The 26384-nt window shown below is 41.9% G+C and overlaps 1 protein-coding gene and 1 long non-coding RNA gene across 2 annotated transcripts in view; one reads left to right on the forward strand and one right to left on the reverse strand.

The window, feature by feature from the left end:
- SLC9A4 (solute carrier family 9 member A4) overlaps positions 1–25426 on the forward strand; it is a 71622-nt gene extending 46196 nt beyond the window's left edge. Inside the window, exons 8-12 of the mRNA XM_040454113.1 lie at positions 558–719; positions 6178–6274; positions 10845–10976; positions 12678–12765; positions 20532–25426. Of these exons, the coding sequence (XP_040310047.1) occupies positions 558–719; positions 6178–6274; positions 10845–10976; positions 12678–12765; positions 20532–20887 (835 nt within the window). The 3' untranslated portion in view covers positions 20888–25426. The remainder of the gene's footprint in view (positions 1–557; positions 720–6177; positions 6275–10844; positions 10977–12677; positions 12766–20531) is intronic.
- LOC121016449 (uncharacterized) lies at positions 16376–20757 on the reverse strand. Its single transcript, XR_005784276.1, has 3 exons — positions 20646–20757; positions 20295–20527; positions 16376–16438 (listed from the first exon to the last, which is right to left on the reverse strand). It is a non-coding gene; the product is annotated as an uncharacterized LOC121016449 (long non-coding RNA).
- Positions 25427–26384: the final 958 nt, after the last annotated feature.

Raw genomic sequence — 26384 nt, forward strand, 5'->3', positions numbered from 1 at the left:
GATAGATGTGGGGTCTCCCCCCAGCCCCTCCTTAATTGTCAGGATTCAAAATGATCTGCAGCATAATGGGCAAAACTACTGTAACTACCAGGCCATTTAAATTTATTGGGTTCTGGTTGAATAGGCCAGTATTACTGTAAGAGCAGCTGCCACTGTTAGGAGGCTATTAGAATGAAACATTTGTTCAAAAGCCTCAACCCCTCATTTCTTCTTTTACAATTGGAGCTGGGCTGGGCTGGGCCTCCCCCGCTCCCCACTTATGCATACTTTTCTGCCCTGATTGCAGCTTGTCCCCTCCTTTTGTTTAGTTGATTTTCAATGTATTCAGGCCAGTAGGCTATTCTTCCTTTACTTAAAAAAAAAAAAAAAAAATATATATATATATATGTACATATATATATATATATATTCTATGATTTTTTTTAATATGTCCAAAGACTGAATTCTCAGCCCTGTCCTCGTGTTCAGAATACAGTTAGTCTGTTTTAAGAAAAATATATACTTCCATAACACATACAGAGATCAAAGATCGTCAAACTGTTGGTCTTTGTTTTTAGGTTTAAGAAGTTTGATCACAGATATTTACGGAAAATCCTGATCCGAAAGAACCAGCCCAAATCAAGCATTGTCTCTTTGTACAAGAAGCTGGAAATGAAGCAAGCTATTGAGATGGTAGAAACTGGGATCCTCAGTACCACAGCCTTTTCCGTACCGTGCCAGTAAGTTCTCTATGCCCTTTGATCTGGACTTTACATGTCAGAATTCCAAGGGCACACATTCATTGTTCAGCTGAGAGATAATACTAGGATCAGAGAGGCAGAAATTGAAAGAAAGGAATTGTGAAAAAAGGATGACCTGAGTCTTGGCAGCTTGTAGTCTGGCCCACGCTCAACCTACGTCACCCAGTTTTTGAAAAGTACTTTCTAGCAAAAGTTGTGTGCGACGGTTGTATGACACCTTTCTTTGGGAAGGAGGGGCAAGTGAACTTACAGAATTATGGCATGGTTTACAAGACTCTTTCTTTCTCTTTTTGATTAATTGCTACCCTTTAGCTGCTGTTCTTTTGATTCTGCTAATCCTATAGTAAAAATTATATGCATTTCTCTCATAAGTCATTTCTCTTCCATCCTCGTATGAGGAGAGACCTGGTCAGCACCTTGTGACGCTAGCTGGGATTCGGGGATGAGCGGTGGAAACCGGAGGTGTGGTGGTTGGTGGGCTACTTAAATTTACCACCCTCCCCCACCCCGTCAAGGATCTCCAGGTTTCTTCCAAGAAGCAGTTTATGAATTGAGTAAACTACTCACAACATATTTAAGATAAGGAACACCTGCATTCTGTCATCTTCTGTAGGTAAAGTCACTTGATCGTGAGCTTCAACTGTATCTTCATGTTTGAAAAGCAGGTGAAGAACAGGTAGCAATAAAATTTTCACTCATGCCTGAGTGTTATCTCACATCCCTTACTTGCTAATGAATCAGAAACACCCTCACCTTTCTTCCATGGCCTGGAAAAAATCTAAAGTAGCATCCTGGAAGGCATCTTGGTATGAACAGAAAGCTTTCTGCCTTATTTCTCAGTGAGACTCTTTTTGTGGTTGGTTGGTTGGTTTCGGTGCTGCCCACTGCGTGGCTTGCTTTAAGGAAACTTCTGATATTAAAACGGCCGTGGGCTAACAATATTTATCAGCAATGCCATGCGGAGCCGTATTAGAGCCTAAGGCAGAGGAAAAAATCAGGAATATTGATTCTGTCTTTATTTAAAGTGCTGACATTTAATTCATCGTGACTTTTTTCCTCTTTGCATTGACCTTTGTTTTCTAAATGATTGCATTTCAATCCTACTTAACTTGACTGAACATTTTTGGCATCACCTTAGGCCCAAACCTGTTCCTTGGGCACTTATTATGGGCCAGGGACTGTAAAACAAACACGTCACGGAGCTCATACCCTAGCAGGGTCATGGCATTAATAAAAAAGGTCTGGGCCACCTGGGTAGCTCAGTTGGTTAAGCATCCGATTCTTGATTTGGGCCCAGGTCATGATTTGACAGGTCATGACATCTCTTGGCAGCCTTGCTTAGGGTCCTCTGTCCGTCTTGCTCTCTGCCCCTCCCCCGAGTGTGCTTGCTGTCTCTCAAAATAAATAAATAAACTTTTTTTCTTTTAAAGGCCTTACAAACACATAATCATAAAAGCTAGGAAGCTATGAGAGTATAAGAGGTGACCCTCTGGTGTCCAGGCATTTGGCTTGCTCTAATGGGAGTTAATGCATTGCAGGAGGCCTGGATAAGTTCAGGTGCTTTAGACCATTAGGGACTTCCTCAGTTGGTTTGCTTACTAGTTATGTGAGCTCTCGGTCTAAGAATGTAGGGGCACTTATCTCAAATGCAATCTATCATGTGTTAAACCATATTTTGAATCTCTGTATTACACTGCACCGGTTGCAAGCAATTGCCCCTGTTTCTAACCTCAAGACAGTTTTCAAGCCAGTTTTATTGGGAGGGATCCTGTCTGTCGAGTCACTTATTTTTTAGACACTGATTCAAGATTAGGAAGAGAGACTTATAAGTTAGAGACTTTTTTTTTCCTCCTGTTGCCCAAACCAGTTAGTAAACTGGGGTAGGAGAGGAGATTCTTTTAACTGATATTTAATGCAAGTTAAACTGTATTTAAATCGCATTTATTTGATCTCATCAGAAATCTGGACGACATCAAGCAGAAGGAATTCCTCTCCTGAGATCAAAGCAGCCAATTTCTTCAAAACAAACCTTCGTACAATAATAGGAAAAAGAAGTGTGTACCCAGCTCACTTTTTATTATTCTGTATTAGACGATAACAACAAAACGCAGATACATTTGTGTCTTTAGAAGTTGAAGCAATTGTTCTGCAAGAGGTTTAGCTTTGCAAAGTCTTCAGGAGAACACCGCCACCAGAAGCTGTCAATAGCATGGTGCAGATGGTGTTAACTCTACGAAATGCCCTTACTTTTACGTGCATTATGTTATTTGACCCTCAAAACAACCCCATGGGATAGGTAGAGTATGTACTGGGATTATTGGCTTCAATACGAGGCACCTCGTTTTACCAAGGAGTGGTAAGCTTTTAGAAATATCAGACGATAAAGGCTCAACCTCTTGAAAGTGTCAAAGCTTTCAAAAATATGTGGTCAATATTAAAGAGATATTAAAGTAAATACATTTATAGGCATAGCACACTACAACTGTACAACTTCAAAACATCATACTTAAAAACTCCCAAATAATTCTAACATGTCGTCTGCAAAAAAGCACAAATTAATTTATTGTAGTTTAAGGATTTTTGAATCGATCACACGCTGACAGGTATAGGTTTGCATTTCTGCGTTCTTATACCAAAGATTCTGGGATGACGATAATGGTGCCATTTTCACCTCCATAATGGAACATGGTGTTGTGCAGAGCTGGGCCCTCTTCTGTGCCACTCTTCACTCATTCTAAATGTTGGTCATCTTCGTGACCTTTCTACAAAGACACAAGGAACCCACACTAGAGAAGAGCAGTTAGGTGCCATTAGTTGATCAGTGGGCACATTCTCCAGTCACCTTAGCATATGTTTCTCATGGATTTCACGTGTAAAGCTATCACAAGAGAATGGGTTCTTACAAACGAATCAGGGGATAATATTTGATCTTTTACGAATTCATATTATGGCATGAATAAGAACATCTACGAGTTCATATCTATATTGCTGTGTTTAGAACTGAAGCCTCTTTTTACATTATTATAGCATCTGATTTAGAAAAGTTAAGAGAAGGGTGCCTGGGTGGCTCAGTTGGTTGAGCATCCGACTCTTTGATTTTGGCCCACGTGGTGATCTCATGGTCATGGGATTTAGCCCCGTGTCAGGCTCCAAGCTGAGCGTAGAGCCTGCCTGGGATTCTCGCTCTCCCTCTCTCTCTCTCTCTCAGCCCCTCTCCTGCATGCGCACATACACTCTTTCTCAAAATAAATAAATAAACTTAAAAGTTAAGAGAATTATGAAGCTTTTATTGAAATACACTTAGGTTCAGATTTTCCCAGTTTGATTCAATAGCTATGAAATTACCACCGGGCTTTCATTTAAGATGATGGAAATTTCCTTTATGGATAATGAATAAATGTTCCAGTGACAAGTCTTTCAGCTTATAATTTAACTTATTTGATCTAGAGATTATTAACATTCTGTTTTTCTAAGGATTGTTCCTTTCCTGTACTCATAATAAGATCATTTCAGGGATGATTTTGCTAATGAGTGGCATGTAGAAAACTCCAGGTATCCCCTTGCCTAAATTAATAATTCCTCTGTATAATTTCATATCTGTAACTTCCCAGTGTGGGTCAATGAAAGATAGTGGTTTTGGGATACCTGTATTACACACCAGCCAACAGCCTGAATGGACCTTAATTAAGTCTGGTCTTTCCCAAAGTGGGCAATTACAAACCGGGGAGAGTGCCAAGTTAGATCTCCTGCTATCTCAACTTTAATTTGACCATCTTATGACTTTTTCCTAGTTGGTTGTGAATCTCATTATGAACATAGGAATGTAACTTTTTGATTAGCTGTTGTTTCTGCTTGGCAAGAGATTGCTTCCATTATAACAAAAGAATGTGCCCAGATTGTGGGAATGTGTAGGTGTACCTCAATCAGAATAGATTTTATTTCAAGGACTTTTAAACAGTTAGGTTGAAATGCCCTGATAAGACTGTTTAGATCACCAAGGGTGGTAACCGAATATCAATAGTGTTGACATTTGCAGCTCTGAGATACAGAAACTCTGATTTCAAGGATTTTGTAGAAAGGGCATTAGTCAGTCTACAAATAGTATTGCTAAATAAATTCTGGCATACTGTGATATCTGGTATCCAAGTCCTTAAAGACATTTTACCAATTGTACTTTTAAAATGTTCTTACAAAATGTACTTACAAAGTGTACCAAAATACTTACTTGCAAAATGTCCTTGCTATTTATGGCTCTATTGCTACTAACGTTTGGGAAAAAATACTTTAAAAGTGGCTTGTATTGAAACCAATAACTACTTATCTTCATGATCAATTATCCTAAGACCTCTGCATGGTGATAGTGGCATCTCAGCGCCCTTATGCACTGAGAAGAGCTGCGGTAAGGAACGAAAAAGAAATCAATAGTCTGTAAGGTTTTATACCAAGATATTAATGGAAGGGATAGTATTAAAAGACAGATTTAATTTTCCTCAGTTTTCTCTTTTTTGTTCTTACTTTCTATAGTGAACATACATTATTTATTCGCTGAAACATTTTTTAGAAATTCCTGCCAGCGGATTGAAATGATTGAAATCAAATATATTTGTCACATGAGAATTCCACACATAGCGATGTCATGCCTTTGACATCCTCAGAAGACAATTGTGCATTGACTGATAACCTGGACATGACTTGATTTTTAAATCCTTTCGGGGGTGCGGCAGGGGGAGGGCTCATGGTGAAGGAAGCCCTGGGGAGCTGTTCATGCGGAGGCCGGGAGCGGTCAACTGCTTCTAGAGTCTCACAGAGTGCCCAGTGTCTCAGAGCTCGCCTGGCTTTCAGAATATAAATGGCCTAAATATGATTCTAGTTTCTTACAACTGTTCTTTAACCAAATATAAAATCTCTGAAGGGCCAATTCCAAATTTTAACACTCCCTTAGATCAGAGCTATCCAAAACGTGGTGTGCAGATGATGTCCGTGAGCTGTTTGTCACCTGTTTGAAATGAGAGAAGTACAGCCTTGACTGAGTAATCTTATTGCTGTGGACTCTAACAGTAAAACATTCGATTTTAATTTTATAGTATCTTTTTAAAAATTTATATTCTAACAATTGACCGTTGTATTTAACCAACATATCTCTTTGTAATGAATATGGAGGAAAAAATAACAGATTTGTAACCACCTTAAACCCCTTTTAAATAAAGGGATTAGAATAATTCCCACATAAAAGCTATAGGGAGGAAACCTTATCTTCAAAATGTAAGTCATGACACACGTACCGACATTTCACATGAATTGACTAAAACAATAGAAAAAAATGATGTAAAAATAGGGGTTCTGGAACTTAGAATGCCCACACGTGTGTTGATACTTCTGTGGCACTCTTGCCAAGATGCAAGAATAATGCTTGGCTTCCCTCCAATGATGTTTGCAGGGCCCAGAGGATACACAGAATCAAAAGGCTTTCCCCTGAAGACGTGGAATCCATGAGGGACATCCTGACGCGCAATATGTACCAAGTTCGACAAAGGGTGTGTATAAACTATCTGCCTTGTTCCCGGGCCTGTCCTTGGAACCGGTCATTGAAGAATCAGTTCTTATTCACATTATCTCCTCTGCAGCAGCCTTCTTGCTAAACGACTTCTTTCTGCTTAATTGCAAGAACAGAAAGTTAATTGTTACTTTTCTGCTAAAAAAAAAAATTGGCACGTGTGGTGTAGAAAAGAATGCAAATCCAACTGCTGGCCCTAGGGGTCAGGCTGCCCTAGCCCTGCAGCCTGGTACTTTCCAGAAGCAACAGGCCTCCCTCTGCCTCCGGAGATGAACAAGCAGTGGATCTCACTCACCGCCCCACAGAGAAAGATGGCAGCGGGATGCCAATGGTAGTCAAGTTGTCCTGATCTGATTGACTGTAATAGAGCTTAGAAAATTGAGGTGGTTGTTGCAACTACAATGCTGAACGCCTACATCAAAGCAGATGTACTTGGCATATTATTTTTCAATTCTGGATAAAGGTATGGAGTCTATACTACCACTTGGGAACTGGTGCCAAGTGTATAGTCAGAACATTCCCGGGGGCGGTGGGTGAGTCCTTCTGAAATTTTGATTTAGTCAAATGACATTTAAGCCTGTGAACTCTACTTAGGAGTTGTTGTTGTTGTTTGTTTGTTTTTAATTTTTTTTTAAGTTTGACTATCCCAATTCTTACGATATGATTATAAGTAAAGTCATTGTGAAGCCCTTGGTTATAGATCATAGTCTTGATGGGACCAAAAAAGCCATCAGGTGAAAGCCCCTCGTTTTCAAGTAAAAGATGCTGAGGTTAGGAGAGTTGTTTATCTGACCTGTTGAAGGCCACACACACAAAATCCGAGTTAAGAACCTAGGTCTTCCAGCAGTCTACCCAGTGCTCTTTCCATGACTCCAGACTTATGCGATCCAGTTAAAGGGAATGTTTTCTGGCTTCCCGTTTTGGAAAGGTCAGTGATTAAGGGGAATGTGTCAGCAAAGACTCTGCACCTGCTGAGGGAATATAGGTCAGCATCAATCATAGCAAGCTTAGAGTAAATGCAAGAGCTTTCAAATCATTCCAAGCGAAACTGTTTCAGTAAGACTATCACATTCTGATAAATAGATAAATTGTTAAGAACTTCCTGGTTTGAAGAAGGTCGGCTAGCTTAGTGAGGGCCAGAGCTCGATGAAGGCTGACTAAAGCAGCCTTTTCCCCGTGTTTATGAAGGTTGAATTTAAGGAAAGGCCCAGAAATGGAGATGGAGATCCTGGGACTCCAACCCAGCTTAAAATGAGGCCAAATACCCATTCTGTCTTTATTCCCTTTTATGCAGGTTCCCAGATAGCCACCTTTCTTCTTTTATAAGGGTGCTTATTCAGTCTGTAGGTCATGAAGGTTACATGGGGAGAACGTAAATAATAAATGAAAGGGAGTTTCAAGCTCCTGAGATGGCTTTTGCCTCCACTTTTGTTCCTTTGAGAGAGTGAAATTCACCAGTCCTTCCCCTTCCTGTCTCCTTTCTTCACCATCTTTTACGTAGGTCTTGTGACTCCTCTTTTCCCTGTGGTCCTCTTGCCCTCTTGAAGGAAAAGCTGCTCTAGAGATGCAATGCAGGACAGCTGTTTGTCTCCTTTGTTTCTAGTGGGCAATCTACGGTTTTGAAGATTGTCACAAAAGGTGACGGCTGTAGTCTCTAGCCTGGGTGATAGGTCAGTGGGCCTCATGTGGTGTGGGGCTGGTGGCTGGAACATTTCTCACAGTCCACACCTCAGAAGAGGCCATCTTGGGAGTCAGGAGTCATTTCAGAGCAAGGCTGGAATGAGTGCACAGTTTGACTCTAGGGGATCCTGATATATAGTTGATCTGAAGCTGAGCTGGTCCTGCCGGGTCTATTGCACCTGGGAGGGCTCCAGCCACTCCTGTTTGAAGCCACTCCCCTCAGCAGATTGTCACTGCTGAGCAAGCTGAAGAACTAGCTTCTAGAGGTTTCCAATGAGACAGCCCTCTGGGACACAGAAGCCCTCTGGAACACAGTGGGGATGGGAATTGAGAAAAGTTCTCTTTTTTTTTTTTTTTTTTTAATTTTTTTTCAACGTTTTTATTTATTTTGGGGACAGAGAGAGACAGAGCATGAACGGGGGAGGGGCAGAGAGAGAGGGAGACACAGAATCTGAAACAGGCTCCAGGCTCCGAGCCATCAGCCCAGAGCCTGACGCGGGGCTCGAACTCACGGACCGCGAGATCGTGACCTGGCTGAAGCCGGACGCTTAACCGACTGCGCCACCCAGGCGCCCCAGAAAAGTTCTCTTTAAACCTACAAGGGAAGAGACTGACCTCAGCTCAGACTCTAAAGATAACTTAGAGATTGATGGGCAGTCCCCTGATGTGGCCTAAATGATCAGGTCACACGCAGAATTCCCACACACTTTCAAAGGAGGAAAACCATTTATGCAACTTGAGTTCCCTTCCGCAAATATTTAATGCACTTCTAGCACTTTGTCCCATAGAGCTCAAGTTTTAGGGGGAAATACGGTCTTTAAACAATCACCAGCTCCTTCATTAAAAGGCTGAAATGGAAGGAACAGAGGGAAGAAGCTTGCATATACATTATATGCATAGGACCAACTACGGTCCCTGCAGATAGGCAAGAATAAGCACATGGGTGATGTGATATGAGACAAAATAGAACAAAAAGTGTCCAAGTGTTCCTTAAAGTACAGCCCTCAAGTCAAGGTGTGGGAAATTCCTAACAGCAACGTATACATATACATATATATGTACAGATACACGTATATGAGTGTGTGTATACAAACATCCATGCACCCCGAATTCACTTTTGCATATTGATGAAAAATTGTAAGTCTGTCCTGGTGTTATAGATGCCTAATTTTAAAATATGTTTTGATAGTGTCGTATGTCATTTTTTAATATCTCCTTGGCAAATTGTCCCCAGCCCCTTCCTGTACCTGTCTCACTTCTCACCATACTTTGAATAAAATACTAAATTCTCTTGAGGTAGAAAATAAATTCCCAGCTTGTCTCCAGCAAGTCCTCCTACCTCCCGTCACATATTTTTTATAGCTATGTATTGTTTCATGTGTTCCCTCTTCTTGGAGGAAACATCCACTTGTCTTTCAAGACACAGCTCAGTGCAATGCACCTTCCCCCACCCCCCAAGACTGGATGAGTGTCCTTTGCCTATACTCTTTAAGTCCCTGCAGACTCCAAAATCTTACTTCCTGAGCACAAAACAGTATATGCTTGTCGGACTCCCCAAGTAGACCATGAGCCTTTTGAAGACCATAATTCAAATGTATCCATTTTTTTAAAACCCTGCACCTACCATGGCACCTGGCACGTAGAGCATCTGCTGTTTTGCTGTTGAATTGAAAATGCTTATTACAGCATCCATTAACCAGGAGTGGTAATGCCTGTAGCCCTGACTCTGTTATCCAGTGGGACCCACTGACCCAGGGGAAACAGTATATTCACTGCTGCACTTTGACTGAAAAGAAAGGAGAGACGAAACTCCAGCTAAGCACTTTGTAAACATCTGAGGACCAAGGTTGGTCTGTGGTTCAAGACAGGTTTTCAGTGGCCTGATAACAGTAAAGAAGATGAGGTGTCTGGGTGGCTGGGTCGGTTAAGCATCTGACTTTGGCTCAGGTCATGATCTCAAGGTTGGTGAGTTCGAGCCCTGCGTCTGGTGAGCACAGGCCCACTTTGGGTGAGCTCATGCTCTGCTTTGGGGGAACTCATGCCCTGCTTGGGGTGAGCTCGAGCCCCTCTTCAGTTGAACATGGGCCCCACTTAGGTTAAAAACAGGATCCCTGTTATGGGTGAGCCCTGCTTCTCTTCTCTCTCTCTCTCTCTCCCCCTCATAGGATTCTCTCTCTCTCTCTCTCTCTCTCTCTCTCTGCCTCTCACTCACTTGTGCCCTGTCTCTCTCTTTCTTGAAAAAAAAAAAAAGCAATAAGGAAGAAATTTTTTATAAAGATAATTGATTCCATTTAAAGGACTGCTCTTTATCAGAGCTTATGGATTACGTCCTTCCTACAGTTTGGTTAAAAGACCTCTTCCTTTCTGAACTGGTAATGGTGATGGTCATTGGCTGACATCTTGAATGCATCTTCCATCGGCAAAATTTAAGAATAGCAAACTTAATGAGATTTCCAATGGAGTTTTGACATTTTTCTGATCCCTTCGATCCAAACACGCAGACACCACCGTCCGAGCATAAAGAACACAACCTGCGAAAGAGGGTGGGTATGGAGCAGCCAAAGTCCATGAGCCCGTCGGGGCGGGACTCCTGCAAGGACACCAGAGGGGCAGTGCAGGTGGACAATGCTCCGCGAGCTGGGAAAGCACAGGCTCCAACCACAGTTCCATCCTGATGAGGGTGGCCTCGCTCACAGACCTTTCTTCTCGGGGCCGCAGCTCGCTCCTCTGTAATTGAGGCGGACGCTCAGGTGGCGTCTTCGGTGTCTTCTTTTTTGGGTCATCTTATTCTGCGACATTTCCATGGCCTCCTAAAGCTGAAGGTTGTACGCAGATGTCCTTACGTATTTGACATGCCCTTCTCTCTGCAGACCTTGTCCTACAACAAATACAACCTCAAACCCCAAACGAGCGAGAAGCAGGCTAAAGAGATTCTGATCCGTCGCCAGAATACCTTAAGGGAGAGCATGAGGAAAGGCCACAGCCTGCCATGGGGAAAGCCGGTAAGTGGGGTCTGTAGAATCGCTCTGGGAGCTGGGCCAGCCCCTCACAGGGCCTCCTCCTCGGGTGACTGCCAGCGGCAGTGAGACAAAACCACCACCTTGTGGCCAGAGGAATACAAAACTAAGAGGCTGTCGGACACTAGACAACCTGCCTCTGGGGCCAGAGCCTCGGGGTCGGTTGGTCAGGTTGAGCCTCCAGGATGGGTCAGTGACTGGAACATGCTCACTGGACTGTGCGTCTAGACCAGATGCCATGGCGGCCAGGTACTGAGCAGTCCAGGGAAACCTCCCTGGACTGGGGCACCGGGCTCTAGGAAGCTTAGTTCTCTCCCAGGAAGATATAGGGAAGAATATGTTCTTGCCAAGACGCGTGGGCCTCATCTTTCGTATCACCCACTGTGCATCTGAACTATTCTCTTTGAGGCCATATCCCACCAATCTCACTGGAACGTCTGGACGAAGGGTAGGTCTGGAGCAGATTCTAATTTCTACCCTAACCTCAGTGGCTCAAATGTAATAATAACAATGCCAGTAGTAATAATAGTAAACAACCACCTGAGGAGATGGGTTAAGTGACCTTGTTCAAAGATTTTAGTTTTGCGATTTGTTACTTTCAAAATAAAATCAAACTAAATAGTCGACCTGTGGTCTTGTAGTGAAGCCTACCTCAGGTATGCATCTGACTGGGTCACATTAAAAGGTACCTGGGAGGGGCGCCTGGGTGGCGCAGTCGGTTAAGCGTCCGACTTCAGCCAGGTCACGATCTCGCGGTCCGGGAGTTCGAGCCCTGCGTCGGGCTCTGGGCTGATGGCTCAGAGCCTGGAGCCTGTTTCCGATTCTGTGTCTCCCTCTCTCTCTGCTCCTCCCCCGTTCATGCTCTGTCTCTCTCTGTCCCAAAAATAAATAAACGTTGAAAAAAAAAAAATTTAAAAGGTACCTGGGAAATTATTAACAATATCATGGCATAGCATTCATATCGTGTTTTCAAAGAATAAAAGTGCTCTCTAGTGTTTTACTTTGTCCTCAAACTATTCCTGTGAACAGTGTAGCACAGGCATTTTATCCCCTTTTTCTAGACAGTGAAACTCACACAAAAAGGCTAATTGGCTTATCCCCCTTAATTATAATTATCCCCGTTATCAGTGAATAGAACGCAGACCATCTCCTGACCATGGACTAAATATTTTTTTTTCCTGTAAAAATATATATGTCAACAATCCATAATTCTGGATTCCTTATTAAAAAACAAATGCTTGGGGGCCTGGGTGGCTCAGTCGCTTAAGCGTCTTTTCAGCTCCGGTCGCGATCTCGTGGTCTTGTGGGTTGGAGCTCCACATCGGGCTCTGCATTGATGGGGCAGAGCCTGCTTGGGATTCTGTCTCTCCCTCTCTCTCTCTTGCCCTAAAAAAATAAACATGTAAACTAAAAACTAAAAAAAAAATTAAAAAACAAATGCTTTTCTCAAAACAAAAAGTCACTTTGAGGGGTTCATAATGGTCTCTTTGATCATGAGAGGGGAAGGAAACACATATTGAAGGCTATAGCATTCTACGTTGTTTAAACCAGAGTAGTAGGAGTACAGGAGAACCTGTGATCCAAATGAGGTGCCCGGTGTGAGTCTTAACCCGTTACTTTGTTTTCCACGTCACACTCGGGACCACAGGCCTAATTCTGCTTTTTCTTTCCACTTGCTGCCCACAGGCTGGTACCAAAAACATTCGTTACCTCTCCTTTCCCTATGGCCACCCTCAGCCGGCAGGAAGAGACACGAGGGTTGCTGAACTCACAGGTAATCTGCCTGCCTGGCTCTTCTTCCTCTTTTCCTGTAAAGGGTCAGAGGGCAGATATTTGGGGGCTTGTGGGCCCAAAAGCAAACCCGAGAATATCACGTAGGTACTTACATGACGAGAAAAAGAGAAAACAACGTTTTCATTAAATCTAATTCAGAACTTGATGTATGAACATTGAAATTTGAATTTCACGTAATTTTTCCCTGACATAATATATTCTTTTAATTTTTTTTCAGCCATTTAAAAATGTAGCAACTGGGGCGCCTGGGTGGCGCAGTCGGTTAAGCGTCCGACTTCAGCCAGGTCACGATCTCGCGGTCCGTGAGTTCGAGCCCCGCGTCAGGCTCTGGGCTGATGGCTCGGAGCCTGGAGCCTGTTTCAGATTCTGTGTCTCCCTCTCTCTCTGCCCCTCCCCTGTTCATGCTCTGTCTCTCTCTGTCCCAAAAATGGATGAACGTTGAAAAAAAAAAATAATAATAAAAAATAAAAAATAAAAAAAATAAAAATGTAGCAACTATTCTTAGCTCACAGGCCATAGGAAAAGAGTTACAGGCTGGGTATAGCTTAGGGGTCATAATTTGCTGATGTAAATGGGCACTTTTTTGAAATATTTGGGGTTCACCCAAGGTTTAAAAGTTAGCAAGATTCTCCAAAGTTGGTTAGATTTTACTAAAATGATTTCATAAATAAATAAATAAATAAATAAATAAAATGATTTACCAAATTTACTGATTAAATGTTTCCAATTTAATATCTAATTCTTAAGTAGAATTCTTAGATTTATTGAAACTGCCTTTTGTTCTAGTAAAAGCCATTATTATTTTTCAAATGTATATATAAAATAATTTTTCTATTAGCAAAAGGTGATATGTAATATATAATATGCCATATTATCTATTTTAATTTTTTTCAAATTTTTAAGACAAAAATACATTGGAAATTCAAATAAACTAAACTCAGGATTTTGGAATTAAATCTTTGAAGAGTGAATATAATTATTCTTTAAAATGGAACTTTATTTACTTCTGATTTAAAAATGTAAAAAAAAAATAAAATAAAATAAAACTAATAAAATAAAATAACTAAATCAGTAGATATAAAATAACATAAAATAAAAACTAATATTAGATATAAAATAAAAACTAATCAGTAGATAAAAAGCATAAAATAAGAAAGTTAAAAGCACGTGAAACCCCAATACCAAGATATAATTACTATAGAACATTTTGGTAAACATTCTTCTATAATTCTCTCTGCACTATCCTAATCCCTATCCCACCTGTATCTGATATAAGAAAGAAAAAAAAAAAACACCCAGCATCATCAAAATCATAGTATCATCATTGTTTTGGAATTTTTATAAATTGTCTAGTTTATTCAACCATCTACTGTGGACATATTTCCATGTCAATATATATAATGTTAATAATCACTTTTATGATTGAATAATAGCTAATTATATAAAATAATCTTAGCTTATTTCGCTAAATGCTTATTAACAAATATTAAGGTATTATGACTTTTTATAGAATGTAAGCAATGATATTTATTTAATAAGCACCTTGGCTCACTTGTGAATCACTTTGTGATTTTTGCACAAATGATTATTCCCTTAGTGTGTTTTCTTGGAACCAAGATTTGGGGGTCAAAAATGAAATACATTTAAATTTACTCTCACAACAGTCTGTGAGAAAGGTTGCTTTCAATCATTTTAACCATCACTGGGCTATTGTCAAACTTTTGAGTAATCTATGATGGAATAAGATAACATTTTTATATCATATTAATTTTAATCTGAGTCTGATTTTTAGTGAGGTTGAACATCTTTCACATTCTTGGAAGCAGCTATTACTTCTTGGGAAGTTTCTGTTTCTGCCTTTGGCCACTTTTTTTTTTTTTTTTTTTTTTTTGGTCTATTCCGTTGTTTGTTTTCTTACAATGAACTGGAAGAACACTGTATAACAAGGATATCATCCATTGTCTCATATTTTTGCTAATGGTTTCTCTTCCAGTTTCACATTTATCTTTTAGTTTTTAGATATACTTGCCATCAGATATGCATTCTGATTAGTCAAGCCTGCTCAGTCTTCCACAGAAAAATTAGAATACGATTTACCCAATGTTTTTCCCTAGAACTTTAATAGTTTAATTATCCCCTTTATATCTCAAACCCTCTGAGACTTCTCTTTGCATAGATTTAGACACACACACACTTCAGATTGTTTTTCAGTGGCCATGCACCTGTCCCAAACCCATCTTTTCCTCCAAGAGGAGATGCTACCTTTGCTGTGCTACAGTCATTTATCTTGAGAGAGTTTTGGACTCCAGTTGTGTTTCATTGATCTAGCCATCTATTCCTAGATCACACTCTTGGAACTAGTGTCATTTTATGTCATAAAAGAGCTAATCCACAAACAAAAGCAAATGAACAAACAAAAGAGCACCATTGTAGGGTTTATAATAATTAATTTCTTTTTTTTTTTTAATTTTTTTTTTCAACGTTTATTTATTTTTGGGACAGAGAGAGACAGAGCATGAACGGGGGAGGAGCAGAGAGAGTGGGAGACACAGAATCGGAAACAGGCTCCAGGCTCTGAGCCATCAGCCCAGAGCCTGACGCAGGGCTCGAACTCACGGACCGCGAGATCGTGACCTGGCTGAAGTCGGACGCTTAACCGACTGCGCCACCCAGGCGCCCCTATAATAATTAATTTCTAAAAACCTTCCTGCTACAAGTAATCTGCTGCTATTTACATTGCTTGAATGAATAGAAAATGTGAAATTCTCATGGTCATTTCTTATGATGTCGTTTCAATATCACATGCTCCCATAGCAGGAGATTACCACATAGCAAACTCACATGAGCACACATGTGCAAATCTTAAGTAAAGCATTATAAATAAAATATGGCAGGACATTAAAGAAATACTACACCTTACAAAGTGGGATTCATTCCAGAAGTGGAGGCTGTTTAACATTTGGAAATGTGTTTACGTTACTCATCAAATGACTAGGTCAAAGGATTCTATTCTTCAGATAGATGCCTTAAAAGGCATCTCACTCTTATTTTCTGTAAACATAATAAAACCCTAGGAAAATATATATAGGACTTATATGAAGAAAACATAAAAGTCCACTTCTCCATTTCCTCTCTGTAAAGGGGTGAATATTGGTACCTCCCACATACAACAGTTCTGCTTCAAGCTGAAGCCAGACAATGCATGCAAAACTCTTAGAACAGTGCCTGGAACCAAGTAAATATTCAGGAAATATTAGCCATTGACAATTAATACTATTGAAGAACATCAAAGAAGGCTTGACATGGGTAGATAGAGGTATTCTTGGAAAGAAAAGACAACACTTCAGAAACGTTGGTTCTACGTGAATTAAACTAGGCATGGAATGAAGTCTTAGTCCCAATGCACTTTTTTTCTTTCAAATGTGCATAACTGGTTCAAAATTTTATTAGGTTATCAAAAAATAGTTGTTAACAGGGGTGCCTGGGTGGCTCAGTCGGTTAAGCATCCAACTTCGGCTCAGGTCATGATCTCACGGTTCATGGGTTCGAGCCCCGCGTCAGGATCTGTGCTGACATCTCGGAGCCTGGAGCCTGCTTCAGATTCTGTGTCTCCCTCTCTCTGTGGTCCTCCCCTGCTCACACGCTGTCTCTCTCTCAAAAATAAATAATAAAGATTTAAAAAAAAATTTTTTTAAATAGTTGTTCACCTAGAGATATGAGAAGAGTAAGTAATGAAGTCAAACTTATTTTTTTATTTCATTAAGTTTTTAATTTTAATTCCAGTATAACTAACATACACTATTATTAGTTTCAAGTGCATGATATAGTGATTCAATAAGTCTATACATGACTCAGTGCTCTTTAAGATATGTGTACTCTTAATCCTTTTCACCTTTTTCACCCATTCTTCCACCCACCTCCCTTCTGGTACCCATCAGTTTGTTCTCTATAACTAAGAGTCTGCTTCTTGGTTTCTCTCTCTTTTTTTCCTTTGTTAATTTGTTTTGTTTCTCAATTTCCACATACGAGTGAATCATAAAGGATTTGAATATTCCATTGCGTGTATATACACCACATCTTCTTTATCCATTCATCAATCGATGGTCACTTGGGCTGCTTCCATAGTTTGGCTATTGTAAATAACATTGCAGTAAACATAGGGGTGCGTACATCCTTTCAAAGTGGCACTTATTTGATCACTTATCCCTAATAAGTTTTCAAGAATTATAATAATCAGGGTTAGACTGAGATAGTTCTTAATGTGTCTCCGGGCACAATTATTTGAATCCACATTCTCCCCAAATTTGAAGTCCTTCTGCACCTGGACAAGTCAAGGAATGGCCAGAGGGCCTCTAGGGGAGAACACGGAGGGAGTGTTGGCATCCAGCAGGCAGTCCCTGACTAACCAGGCTGTGACTTGGGGAGCATTTGCCTTCCTCACTGTCCCCTGCTCTCCAGTGTTGGAGCATTCCTTACTCTAAATGTCTGGGGGCTCCACATACTCTTGCAATGCTCTTTTTCAAGGAGCCGAGGCTCACTTGGTGTTATAAGCAGAGATGGCCTTCCTAGACACCCCTCCTCTGCTCTGAGACAGCTTACAATCCATGTGGATTGGGAAAAAATGAAGACGGTGGTATTGACTGCATAACTCTGTGAATGTACTTGATGCCACAGAACTGGATGCTTCAAAATGGTTACAATGGGGGGGAAAGATTAAAATGGTAAATTGTAAAGTACCATTATTATTTTTTTTTTCCAACGTTTTTATTTATTTTTGGGACAGAGAGAGACAGAGCATGAACGGGGGAGGGGCAGAGAGAGAGGGAGACACAGAATCGGAAACAGGCTCCAGGCTCCGAGCCATCAGCCCAGAGCCTGACGCGGGGCTCGAACTCACGGACCGCGAGATCGTGACCTGGCTGAAGTCGGACGCTCAACCGACTGCACCACCCAGGCGCCCCTAAAGTACCATTATTAATTAAACAGAATTAAAACAAAACCATGAGGAGAGGCAAGAGAGGGGGCTATACCCCAGATCCGGGTCTCTAAAGAGCACACATTGTATGAGGTAGTCCAGTGTCAACCCCTGGGTATCAGGCTCTGCCTTGCCCTATGCAGAAGCACTGTTCTGCTTCTCCTTCACCTTGCCCCCGGGTGCCCAAGTCCAAATGTTAAAATGCAAGATAAAATAACAGATACGCAGATTTTGCTGCAAGGTCTCCATTGATCTCTCCCTGGAACTGCCGGCCTGAGTGCTGACCTGTGGGAGGTTGTGCAGTTGGGACAGAGCCCAGCCCCCACTCTTCCTCCTTCCTCTTCCACTTTCAGCTGCCCTCTTCCTCCCCTTTTGGACAGATCTACTGACTTGAGATGAGTGGAATCTTGCAAGTCACCTGCTCAAAACCCTTCTCAGTGCTTGGAACCCACTTTTCTTTTTTTTTTTTTTTTTTAATTTTTTTCAACATTTATTTACTTTTGAGACAGAGAGAGACAGAGCATGAATGGGGGAGGGTCAGAGAGAGGGAGACACAGAATCTGAAACAGGCTCCAGGCTCTGAGCTGTCAGCACAGAGCCCGACGCGGGGCTCGAATTCACGGACCGCGAGATCATGACCTGAGCCGAAGTCGGCCGCTTAACCGACTGCGCCACCCAGGCACCCTGGAACCCACTTTTCAATAAGCAGAGGTGGTCAGGAAGCATCGGCTATGATCTTTGGGCTGAGGGGAGCATACACTCAGAAGGAGGGGTTGGAAACCAGGACAGGGCAGATGAAAGTGAGCCAAAGAACTGCTCTTGAGGGCAGAAGCATCCAGGCCATTGTTTTCTTAAGTAATATTCCAAGCAGCAAAGAATCAAGAGGAACTCGTGTTCCAGGCCAGATGGTAGAGCACAAATTAAAGGGAAGTAATAAAAAAAATGGACAAATACACTTAACTAATTTTTTTTTTTTTTTTAATTCAAAGCAGTTGATTCCTGTCCCCTATCCCCCTCAACTTCCAGGCTACCTTCTCAGGATAATTCAATCACATTTAGAAAAACATCAATTGAACAGGTTTTTTTAAATTTTTCCGATGACTAAATACCTTTTGTCATGTGTAAACCTCTGAGCATATTACTGTGGGGTTCTTCTTTTGTGTTGTGTTTTGTTTTTTTAGGAGGGAATGGAGAGTGGGGCAAAGAACCCTGCTTTCAGATTTAAAGTTCTTAAAATACTTAGAGTCTCGAGAGAATATTTAAAGGAAAGACAGGGGCGCCTGGGTGGCGCAGTCGGTTAAGCGTCCGACTTCGGCCAGGTCACGATCTCGCGGTCCGTGAGTTCGAGCCCCGCGTCGGACTCTGGGCCTATGGCTCAGAGCCTGGAGCCTGTTTCCGATTCTGTGTCTCCCTCTCTCTCTGCCCCTCGCCCGTTCATGCTCTGTCTCTCTCTGTCCCAAAAATAAATAAAAAACGTTGAAAAAAAAATTAAAAAAAAAAAATAAAGGAAAGACAAGTTTATAAGGTTACAACTTGAGGAAATGAGAATCAACGAGATTTGTGAAAAATACTCCCTTGAAGATGGGTGCACAGGGAAATAGGGAAAAGGCAATGTCCTAGGCATCGAGGAGGCCCTTCGGAAGGTCATCGGAGAGGGGATGTCATGTAGATACCCAATGGCTTCCCTCCGCTCTTGGTGTACCCTTCCGACCCGCATAGGGCATGTATCAGGGAGCCAGGCACAGCCTGGCAGAGAGCAGATGCACAGTGGGACAGACTCTGTGCACACGGCAGTCCCATCTTCTTCACTGTGTGATACTGAAAGTCATTTAACATCGCGAAACCTCAGCCGCTTTACCTCTGAAATAAGGATGCTAAATTCACTCATCTCCAACAAATACGATAAGGACTAAATGGCACAACAGATGTAAAGTGGTTAGCACAATGACAGGTGCATGATGAGTTCTCAATACATGGACATTCCTACCACTGTCGTTGCTGTCACGTGCCAGTGGAAATCTGTGCACCCTCTTACCTCTCTTGAAAGGAGGACATCTAATCACTCTTGTTGTGCCACACATGACTCTCTGCTGTGGCTCTCTGCTCTCCCTGTTCCATGATTGGCTATTTCAAGGTCAAAGGGATGAAACTCAGATCTCATGCTTTCCGGTAAGCACTGATTAAAAAACAAACCAACCGTTTAGAAGCTCATGGGTGACTCAGTTGGTTAGGTGGCTGTCTCTTGGTTTGGGCTCAGATCATAATCTCATGGTTCATGAGTTTGAGCCTCCGTGCTGACAGTGCAGAGCCTGGTTGGGATTCTCTCTCTCCCTGCCCCTGCCCCTGCTCGATCTCTCACTCTCTCTCTCTGTGTCTCTAGAAATAAAGAAATAAACTTAAAAAAATTTTTCATATCATTGTTAGCCATGGAACCTTCGGTTTAGTGTTGGTCTTTGACAGTGCAATGCATCTTTGCGCCTACTGGCCACTTGATCTGCTTTTGTAAAAAAAAAAAAAAAAACTCTCTTACTTACCTGCAGGAGTCTAGCCTGATACACAGGTTTCCAGGCATTTCTATTTATTTATAACACGGCCCACAACAGGGCTTCTTTTGGGTGCCCTCCTTGGGGCAGAGAAGATCAGCCAGGTGAATGTGAGAGTTAGAACATCAAGAAGGACTCTTCTTCACTCTGAGTTCTTGCCATGCAGATATGAAGTCTTCTCTCGGATCTTAAGTTGTGTTCTTTCCTCCTCTTGTCATATTTTCCTAGACAATGACAGCAGCGATTCAGAACTCCCATCCATCATGTTCAAGGCACACTCTCGAGCAGGGATACTTCAGGAAAGACGGCTGACGCAAGAGATAATCCCAATGAAGAGCTTACCCAGAGGAGGGAAACCATCCCACTTCGGTTATCAGAGAAACACCAGCCAAGAAGAGCATGATGGCAGGGGCAGAAGGGAGGCGCTACGGCCCAAACCGCTGTTCCACGCGGTAGATGAGGAGTTTGAATCTGGAGAGGAGAGTGGAGAGGAGACCTCAGCAATCAGATCCAGATGGTCGGGGGAGCACAGACCCACTAGGCAACATCACAGGTCCCACAGTCCTTTGCTCCAAAGAAAATAGTTTCATCATCCACACAGTAGTCTCCATGTATTTCAAGAGTCCATTTTCCTATTGTTGTGGAAGAAGGAGTTTCAGAGTTACGAAGAGAGCTACTGAGTTTATTTTTTGGAGCCTATGAGCCATACATCTATAAGAGGCACGGAGATTTTTTTTTGGAGAAAAACGTGGAACAAACTTGCAGGCTCTGCTGTATTCTTAGCTGGTGTACTTTGTAGATGAAGTCCCCAAGGGTGATAAATGTTAATCATCACAGGAATTAATACTAAAATTCCTAAAAGTCTGTGATCCATGAACTGTATTGTGATACAAGTATGACTGGTCAGTAATTCACCTTAACTGTATGCCTGTGCAGCTTATAATCAAGTTATAACTGGGAAAGGCCTGGGAAATCATCTGGCCCAACCCTCTGTGTTTACAAATAAGGACCTAAGGACACCTTTCCCAAGGTCGTGTGGTGAGTTGCTGCTTTCACAAGCTGGTTGTCCTCCCTCCCAAGAGAATGTATTCAGTTTTGATTTTGATATGCACTATGCGATAATTATTTTTCTGGGGAAAGGTAAAATTTGCCATAACGATGCTATATTTAATCAGTAGCAATAATAGACAGATGTGATATGTAGTAGTGGATTAATTTGTGAACAATGGGCTTGTAATCTATTTTATACCTGGAATATTTATTTTAAAAACAAAATAGCCATAAACAGGATGTAATAGCAACGACACGAACAACAGGTATTTATTAAATGTGCATTTGTAGGCTGCGGTACTGTGCCCTAGATTTTGAAACTCTTTCCCCGTTTAATTTCCATCAGGAAATTAAATCATTCCCCCAGACTTGACCTTGAACCTCTCACACTCCAGCTCACTGACTTTGCTAGATGACTTTATCTTTCTTCCCTTCTTGCCCTCTCTTCCTCTTTTCTCTCTGGTGGCCACCGATAGATGAACACATATTTATTAAGTGCTATTTATTGTGCCAAGTGGCTGATCTATAACAATTAACCATAATATCCTTTATCATTACTATTTTTGACTTCTCTAGCCATCCCCAACTGATTCAATCCCATGCATCTTTCAAGGTTGTTTTCCAATGCACCCGGCTGCCTAGACCAGCTTTGATCCCCTTAATCAGAAGCAATGAAGTGATCCCCTTCCTCCTGGCTGTGCCCACACCGCACTGGGTGTGTCACAGAACTTATCTGGTAATTACACTTATACACGTGTGTGTAACTACCCAGGTCTGCAGGACAGGGAGGATAGTCTGTCCATTTTAAACTTTATCCATTCATCAGTTGTGTTTCTTATCTCTTGGCCTTACCCTTTTTCAAGTTTTGTTTTTTGTTTTTTTGCGGGTTTTTTTTTTTTTTAGCTTTTATCCATTTTTTGTCTTAGTTGTTACAGTGCCTTGTTCATGGTAGATCGTCTATAAATGTTGGGGCAACAGTGCCCTTTTTTTACAGCTGAAAAGGAGGTCGGAGAAGATATGGTCAGACGTTCTTATTTTCCAGGTTACAAAGATGAAGTGTTGAGAAACTGGCTGGTGCCGCTTCAGGGGTTTAAAGGGTGTGGGCTTATTCTCTAGTGTAATCCGTGGACACCATTGCCTGACAAAGGATATACGGCCTTCCCTGGACTTATAGTTTGTGAAGGGCATTTAACTGCCAGTGGTCACTGCTGTAGTGGTAGAAATGCCATTCAAAAGAGCCCACTTGTTTCTCCTTTTCTGAATCTGAAATATAAGCCTGCTTCTAAGTTGTCTCAATGTTTTAAATTATCTACTACCAGATAGTAGTAATCCGCCCAAAGGGACAGAAGTATTTATAAAACTCAGGGATCGCTGGGTTTGGTTTTTTGTTTCTTGTTTTTGTTTTTCGTTTTTGTTTTCCCATTATTGCTTAAACAAACAAGCAGGCAAAGCAACGGAAAAACCTTATGACCCATGAGAGGGAGTCATGGAGTCGTTATCCTCACACTATAGATGAAGATACAGTGACAGAACGGTGGCGTCAGAAATCACCTTTACAAAGCCATGTGCAAAGCCAATTCCTGCGAGGTAGAGAACACTGTATTCCTTGCTGGATTCTCCATATAACAAAAGAAATCCAAACTGTGAAGGCCCCTTCCCAGAGCAGACAGCAAAGTCTAAGGATTAGTGGAATTATCTGATTCTTCCGTTTTTCTCTGAGATGCTGGTGCCCTGTGGGAGAGGGATGGTGGGACTTAGTGAATAGAAGGGAACTTGCCCTTTTAATTGGTAGAAGCCAAAATGAGTCATTTGCCCCGAGGCCGTCAGTTCATCTAGACAGCATCTGGCCCTCGCTGCCTGAGTCTAGAAATTGGCCCTGGAACGCCTTCCCGAAACGTATCGTAGGTTGAGGGCCCTTGTGGTCCTGGTGGCTCTGGTAGCTTGGAGAGCTCATGGTGGACATGGCCTCTTTGCTTAGTCACCCAGGATCGTTTCAAAATGCAGTGTGATCTGATCTTCATTTCCTGGCGACAGCCCATGCTGGGGTTTGGTTGAGCGTGTGATAGGTGCCCCAAAAATGCTCTTGGGTATCAGTTTCACATCATGAATTTTTCCAACAGGCACCAAGCCGCGCAGCAGAGAAAGTTCCCTCTGGAGTGCTGAGGGAGCTCTGCTGCTTACTCCCGACTCAGCTCGGGGAGAGGTTGGAGTCCCTCAGAGGGGCTCTCCTGGGCCTGGCCGCTGGTCCACTGAGCCTCGCAGTTTGCCCTCTTATCTTCAACCTCGGAGAAGCCAACACACAACCCCAGAATCCTATTTTCCCTCCATAAGTTTTTTTTTTTTTCTTTTTTTTCTTACTTTCTCAAACCTGCTCCTATTGTGTGCCTCAGTGGTCTTTAGGTTTCAGTAACTTCCGAAATAGGGTAAAGTCGCATTTCCTTTCATGTATCCTATATGGCAGCTTTCTACCTGAAAGGTTTTCCACATGTTTGCTGGTGTTTGGGATGTGGCAGATATGTTTATTCACCCTGCCCAAACCTGACATGATGCCATGGGACCTCCCCGGTCTTTATCAGCCTCCTACCAGAGAAACAAACATTGGCTGTAGATGGGAATGCGCCATGGTCGAGTAGTGATGACATTCCAGACACTTTGTCGTGCTTCCCTGCATGCTTTTGCCTCTCTTTCATGAAGGCCATATACTTTTGTGCTTCTCTTCTTAGAAAAAGTTAAAGGGTCATGGGAAGTAGGTCTGGAAATGCCACCGGAATTCAGTGATAGAATTATCATTCCTATATGTAAGAAGTGACTACTACTGCTCGGCTCTTTAGCCTACCATTTTGGTTTCAGCCTGCAGGGAAGCTTCTAGAACACTTCCTTGCCTATCTGGATGCCTGCCACTGAGATCATTTCGATTTTTAAATCAGTGTAGTTCAGAGCTCAGGCTCTGAAGTCAGACCACTTTTAGCTGTGGGGCTGTGGGCAGCCTGGTTATCTTCCCTAAGCTGAAATGTACTGATTGATAAATAAGGTGATAATCTTATCTACCTCAGAGAATGATCATGAGGGTCAAATGAGATAGTATTTGTAAAATTCTTAGCTTAGTGCTTGTTTTGTAGGAAGAGCTTGATCACTAACAGCTATGCTAATTTAGGCCAAAATGTATGTACTCGTGCGTGACAGGGGACATACATTCAATTAATTACATAAAGAGGTATAAATAATGGACACCTGAGACTTTTCTGAGAAGTAGTTTGAATGACATTATAGAGGATATTTGGGGCTATCCATCAATCAAGAGCAAAACCAGAGATCAGATCTGGATATGGATTCATGGTTTTCCGGCAAAGCTTATTGAATTTTTTTGTCATTACCTCAAAATTATTGTGTTTTCTTGTTTGGAGGATGGTTACCATGGTGTCCAATCCAAATCGCGGTTTATCCTCAAAGAGACAGTGAATTTAGAAGACCTACCTCTGTTTATCATGACAGGCACCCTGTGCAAAAAGGAAAAATTGCTCTTTGTCGGGGAAACATTCAATGCGGTTTAATTCCTCAGCTTGGAGTCTTTTCCATAAGAGACCTCCTCTCCGAAGGAGTGATTATTTGAACTTATAAATATTAACTAGTTAAATAAGTGTTTAAGGATTTTCAGCATGGAAAAAAGTAGTTTCTGTTACGTTTGATAACTTTCTGAAATTAGGGAGAGTAGTTGTTTTGTTTTTCTCTTTATAAATAAAGTCAGTGAGTGTGTTGGTGTTATCTAGAATTTTTGCAAATATATTTCATGTATGAGTAATACAGGTGGTTTCTTGTAGTTTTAATTTTTTTTTTTTTTTCATGACTAAACTCTGTCAAGTTTCCTATTTGTAACTCCTCCTGAGAAAAGCCAGTAGTGCAGACAGAAAGCTTCCTTTTAGGACATCAGTCACTGCTAATTGTTAATTGGGCCATAAGCCGAAGGGAATAAAAGAGATGCCTGGATCAGCGCTAGTCACTTCTGTAATTAACAAGTGATATGTTGTTTCTCTGCGCACGATATTTGATTGAATAAATTCTTTTTCTTTCTGAGAGTCTAACCAGCTTCTGAGCCCAGGGTGCTCAAAGTGAGTATGATGGGTTTGAAATCGAAATTTCCATTGCCCAACCTTCTTCCGGTTAGGGCTTATTCAACAAAGTAATCGGAGCCACGTTGTAAACTGAACCAAGACAGTCACTACTCTGTTTCCAGACATAGTGATACAGATCTTGAATTAAAATGGGTGGTCCTAAAATCAAGGTATATACCCTGTGTTCTAAGAGATCAGTCTTGAATAGAACAGTAATAATAGCCTATATTCATAGAGTGCTTACTGTACTTCAGGTAGTATTCAAAGTACTTTACCTACATAGATGCAGTGTCGTCCCATCTTAAAACAAGGTTCAGAGAGATAGAGTAACAGGTCCAAGGTCTCCCTGCTTCCAACAAAGACCTTGGGAACCAGGTCTATTTGGTTTGTAACCATTGACCTAAACTTTCTCCCTGAGGAGAATTAAGAATTTAACTTTTTCTCACTGGGGAAAGATCCAATGGAAAGAAACAGAGGACCTTCTGTTATGCCCAGAATTCGTGATCCCCAAAGACCACTAGGGAGCCGAGTCCGATGCAAAAGCAAAGAGCCTTTATTCGAGCTAGCTCCAGCTCAATCCCCTACCTGCACCGACGCAGTGGTGAGATACCAGGGAAAGAGAGCGAGTTTCTTTTTTTTTTTTTTTTTAATTTTTTTTTCAACGTTTATTTATTTTTGGGACAGAGAGAGACAGAGCATGAACGGGGGAGGGGCAGAGAGAGAGGGAGACACAGAATCGGAAACAGGCTCCAGGCTCTGAGCCATCAGCCCAGAGCCTGACGCAGGGCTCGAACTCACGGATCGCAAGATCGTGACCTGGCTGAAGTCGGAGGCTCAAACGACTGCGCCACCCAGGCGCCCCAAGAGAGCGAGTTTCAAAAGGACAAAGGTTTTATTGGGGCCTGGGGGCAGTTGGTGAGGT

The sequence above is a fragment of the Herpailurus yagouaroundi genome, unplaced genomic scaffold (genome assembly GCF_014898765.1).
Source record: "Herpailurus yagouaroundi ecotype Mexico unplaced genomic scaffold, PumYag 210, whole genome shotgun sequence".
In the NCBI taxonomy this organism is placed as follows: domain Eukaryota; kingdom Metazoa; phylum Chordata; class Mammalia; order Carnivora; family Felidae; genus Herpailurus; species Herpailurus yagouaroundi.